The 4,731-nt window shown below is 55.8% G+C and overlaps 1 protein-coding gene across 2 annotated transcripts in view; it reads left to right on the top strand.

The window, feature by feature from the left end:
• RBM19 (RNA binding motif protein 19) overlaps window positions 1–4,731 on the top strand; it is a 106,359-nt gene that overhangs the window by 13,092 nt on the left and 88,536 nt on the right. For both annotated transcript variants that reach the window (XM_023528245.1, XM_023528244.1), the window contains exons 10-13: window positions 1,033–1,236; window positions 2,545–2,675; window positions 3,444–3,565; window positions 4,024–4,120. In XM_023528245.1, the coding sequence (XP_023384013.1) occupies window positions 1,033–1,236; window positions 2,545–2,675; window positions 3,444–3,565; window positions 4,024–4,120 (554 nt within the window). The remainder of the gene's footprint in view (window positions 1–1,032; window positions 1,237–2,544; window positions 2,676–3,443; window positions 3,566–4,023; window positions 4,121–4,731) is intronic.

Here is a 4,731-nt window from a genome sequence, read left to right as displayed (position 1 = left end):
AAGTAAAGAAAGCTTTGAAATGCAACAGAGACTACATGGGTAAGGGGCTCAGGGCAGCGGCCACGTCCGCGTGGTTTCAGGGCTTCGTTCGTTTGTTCATTCATTCAGTCCTCAAGTTTTATCGAGGGTCTGTTGTGTTCTGGGCACTGGGGAGATAGAAGCGAGCAGAACAGACCAAAATCCCTGCCCTCTTGTAGCCGACTTAGAGAAAACGGACAGAGGGGGAAGAGACGGGCAGGAAACAGGCCATGCCGTGGGAAAACACGGAGCGAGAGAGGGCTGGCGATGGAGGAGGCACGTTCGTAAATAGGATGGCGTCTGTCGGGCCTCCCTGAGAAGGTGACATTGGAGCAGAACCTCAAGAAGTAGAGGGATTAAGCCCTGGCTTTGAGGGGCAGGCAGTTCCAGTACAGGGAACAGCACAGGGAACACCATGCGTGAGTTCCTGGAGTAGAGAGGTCCGCTGAATGATCCCCAGGATCTGACCTGTCCCTGGCACAGACAAGTGATTCAGGTCCAGCCGTCGGCCCCTCCTGAGACACGAGTTCTGTTAGGGAAGGCGGGAAACCTAGGCAGTCTGGTTAGTGAATCAGGTGGTGGGTATTTATTGAGCATCTACTATGTGCACGTGGAGGGGATGGTGGTGCCTGCGGTCTAATGCCCACAGGGCGATGTGTGTAAGCACTTCACCAGCAGAGCAGGGTGACTGACTGACTCGCTGTTGTTGAGTTGTCACGTGTCGCTGTCCTACGGCAGAGCAGCAAGCAGTGCCAGACACCGTGCCCTGGAATTTAGAGGGTGCGGCTCTGTGGACTGGGATGGCCCAGGCAGGCACCCCTCGAGGCTAAACTGGACTTGCCGGATGAGTGACGTTTGGGGATCAGGCCTTCCAGTGTAGACCGGCATTGGCTCCGGCCGCTGCCTTGGCTGCAGTGCCTGGAAGGCGGCAAAGATAGGTTTGGAATCGTCAGCCAGGAGTCGCTGGCACGTCCTGGGCCTGCCCCCGGAGCCCTGACACTTCTCCTCATGCAGGGGGCCGCTACATCGAGGTGTTCAGGGAAAAGAATGTCCCCACAGCCAAGGGGCCCCCGAAGAACAGCACCAAAGCCTGGCAAGGCCGAACACTCGGGGAAAACGAAGAGGAGGAGGACCTGGCCGACTCCGGCAGGCTCTTTGTGCGAAACCTGCCCTACACCAGCTCCGAGGAGGACCTGGAGAAGATCTTCTCCAGATATGGTAGGGACGCAGTCCCCCGGCACGGGGCGGACACCCGGAGCTCAGGGTATGAGAGCAGGCGGCCGGGTTCACGGCCTGGCGACTGCCCATTCCTGTCTCAGTTTTTTCATGTCTGAAATGGGGCTGAAGATCCCTGAGCTGCTGTGGGGATTCAAACATGACGTGTAGTAATAGGTCACGTCACAGGCCTCCTTTGCTGTCTGACCCAGACTCTCAGCCTTCCCTCTCTGAACTCAGAACAGACGGGCTTTGGTACACTTTCTGCACTGTCCCGTGCTGTCCGAGCTCTCGCTTGAGCATTCGAAGTGCAGTAACTGTGCAGGTGTGAGTACAGCCTGAACCCCTGCTGTCTAGATGGGTTTGCTCTCCAAACTGAGCACCCAAACAGACGTAACAGCGAGGGTGATTTTTATTGTCATTACCATCGGCTGTTATTATTTTGCAGAACATGAACTTGAAGACCCATAGTTAACTGGTCACACAGGGCCGTGTTTGTTTGTAAGGTCATGGTTGTGGAAGGGACACAGGTTAGGGCTCAAAATGGCAGGGAGGTCTTGATGCTTCTGAGATCCCCCGGGGGACCTCCCACTTGTGTTCAGAGGCCAGTTCGGGGTTGTGGGCGATCAGAGCGTGGTTGAGTGCCTGGCGTGGGGACGAAGGCCCTGAGTAGGGCGAATGGGTGGAACCTCCCAGCCAGTGGTCCCTGCTTGCTGAACCCTTCTGCCCAGGCTAGTGTCCTGGTGTAAAGCAGAACCGGCTGCACAGGAAAAGGGGTCATCAATAGACTGCAAGTATCCATTTCTGATGACAGAGACTGAGGAGGACATGGTCACACCCCGGTGTTCAGAGTGGAAGCCGACTCGGAGAGGTACTCTAACAAGCATGATGACAGTGTCACTGCTCTTCTAGGGCCCTGACATAGCAGGCCCTGTTTAGTACACTTCACGTTAATTACATGAACGCGTTGGACTCTCCCAGCTGCCCCATGAGCCAGGTGCTCTTCCGATGCCACTTCACAGATGAGGCGCGTGGAGGCTGGTGGCTTTCCCACGTAGTAGGTGGCGGAGGCAGAGTCCAGCCCAGGCACCTCTGCTCTGGATAGATACGTAAAGGGTTGTGAAAGGACATCCTTGACCTTTGGGATGGTCCCACTGCAGCCACTGGCTACATTCTTCCTTGGGCCAAGTGGCCACAGCCGACCAGAGCAGCAGCTTGTCGCTCTCACCAGTTAAGGCCCATCGCCTGATGTATGCCAAGCACGCAGGCCCATCCCGGCCATAAGGACACTGACACCTCTCCTGTCTTCAGGTCCTCTGTCTGAGCTGCATTACCCCATCGACAGCCTGACCAAGAAACCCAAGGGCTTTGCTTTCGTCACCTTCATGTTCCCTGAACACGCGGTGAAGGCCTATGCGGAGGTGGACGGACAGGTGTTCCAGGTGACTGCTTGGGGCTGGCAGGGGGGCTGCGGGACCCAGGTGATCGGGAAGTGTGATCGCATGTGCCCTCGGCCACATTTTTAAGAAAGCACACTCAGTGGTGTACAAAGCCACCTCCTCACTCAGGCTACTAGAGGGCACATCACTGACGGCAGGGTCTGCTCAGGTCTGCTCTCTGATCTGTCAGCACCAAGGACAGCGCCTGACACACAGTAGGCACCCAGAAAGTATTTCTTGAATCAATCAATATGCTCTCCGTTTGGAGAAATACCCCTTGGAAGAGGACTAAGGAAGGAAAGAGTGTGGGTGTGGTCATGGTATAAGAGCCACAGTAGAATATAAGAAATTCTTCTCTTTTTTCCCAGTGTCTCCAAGTACGGTGCTTAGTACACGCGCTCAAGCCCCAGGCTACCTTACTTCCCTTTCCCCTCTTTTTCATTTGGTCATTTGTAACTTATTGATCTTCTCATGGTCACTAGGCCAGACCTCGCATGCAGGGACAGTATGGGGCCCAGGCTTAAGGGGCAGGGGATACTTACACATTGATCAGTTTCCTTTGAAACTGTCAGAGGGCCCCCGTCACAGTGCCAGGTCCTTGTATCATGTGGCCAGGTCTCCTTCTGGGTCAAGAGTGGCCACATGGTGGTTCTGCCCAAGGCGACATCTTCCTGTGAGGGTTTCCTACTCGTGGAGAGGCTGGCATCCTGGGGTAGAGTGCAGAAGCCCCTTCCCCTCATCCCCTAATCCCTTCCCCTCACCCCCCACCAGGGCAGGATGCTCCACGTGTTACCCTCCACCATTAAGAAGGGAGCCAGTGAGGACTCCGACACCCCAGGATCATCCTCTTACAAGAAGAAGAAAGAGTCTAAAGACAAAGCCAACAGCTCCAGGTCCTTACACACTCCCAGCCTCTGAGCCCTGACCCAGGCTTCTGCCACCCTCACCCCACCCCTTCCCAGCTGCTGGGGTGCTCTGGCTCCTTGCGATGGGTTCAGCTTCTCATTCATACCCTTGCTGAGCCCCAGTCTCCTCATCTGCAAAATGGGGAGACTCTTAGTGGTGCTTCACTCAGGCGGTCTTGTAGGGGTTGAATGATTTCACATAAGCAAGGTGCTTACTCCCCGGCACAGAGCGGGTGCTTGACAGATGTTAGGGGTTGTTAATGTCATTTTCATTGTCCTCGTCTTGAGGCCTTGGGTACTTGGGCCGTGCTACTTAAGGTGAAGGGAGGAGGAACTTTTGGGGGCTGAGAAAGGCAGGCCAATGAACTCATTTCTTAAAGCTTTTGCATCTGAAAAAATATCACCCTTGGTCAGCCACAGTCTGACCTCCCTGTTCTGCCTCTCAGCCCTCACAACTGGAACACGCTGTTCATGGGCCCGAACGCAGTGGCCGATGCCATCGCAGAGAAGTACAGCGCCACCAAGAGCCAAGTGTTCGACCACGTGAGTAAGCGTCCCGCGTGATGTACCCCTTGCTCTGTCCCAAACACAAGGGGCGAAAGAGCAAAGGGGACATCGTGCTGGGGTCCGTGAGCGCGGGGCCCCTCAGGCCATAGCCGTGGTGTCCTCTGAGTCCGCCTCGGGAACACCCCACCCCCACATTAGCTCTGGCTTCTGCGGGGGTCGTGTGGAGCCCCCCAGAAACTGTAATTGATAACGATGAGCATCTGGCTGCGCAGTCTTCACGGCTTGTGGAAGTGGGTGCTCCTTCTAACCCCGCTTTCCAGATGAAGACACTGGGGCCCAGGGACTCAGAGCAACTGCACGGTCACACAGCCGGGAGAAGGCGGAGCGGGGTGACTCCAGGCCTGCCTTGCTCCAAACTCAGGCATACCTCGCTAGGGCTGTCCCTGCCACCTCCTCGGCCCGGCCAGCCCAGGTCGTTTAGATGAGGAAGGGGCGTCATTGGTCTCTGTCCCGAGTCTAACTTTCCTCCTGATTTTTCCCTATCTGTCCATCCAGTCTCTCCCTTGAGATTACGTACCTTCCTATAAATGCACGTGTCTTCAGTTAGACCAAGGCCAAGTCTGCCTTTAGCGAAGCCTGGGAGTGTG

This window comes from Pteropus vampyrus, unplaced genomic scaffold, assembly GCF_000151845.1.
Source record: "Pteropus vampyrus isolate Shadow unplaced genomic scaffold, Pvam_2.0 Scaffold23, whole genome shotgun sequence".
NCBI classification, from domain to species: domain Eukaryota; kingdom Metazoa; phylum Chordata; class Mammalia; order Chiroptera; family Pteropodidae; genus Pteropus; species Pteropus vampyrus.
This window is presented reverse-complemented; position numbering and strand designations above follow the sequence as displayed.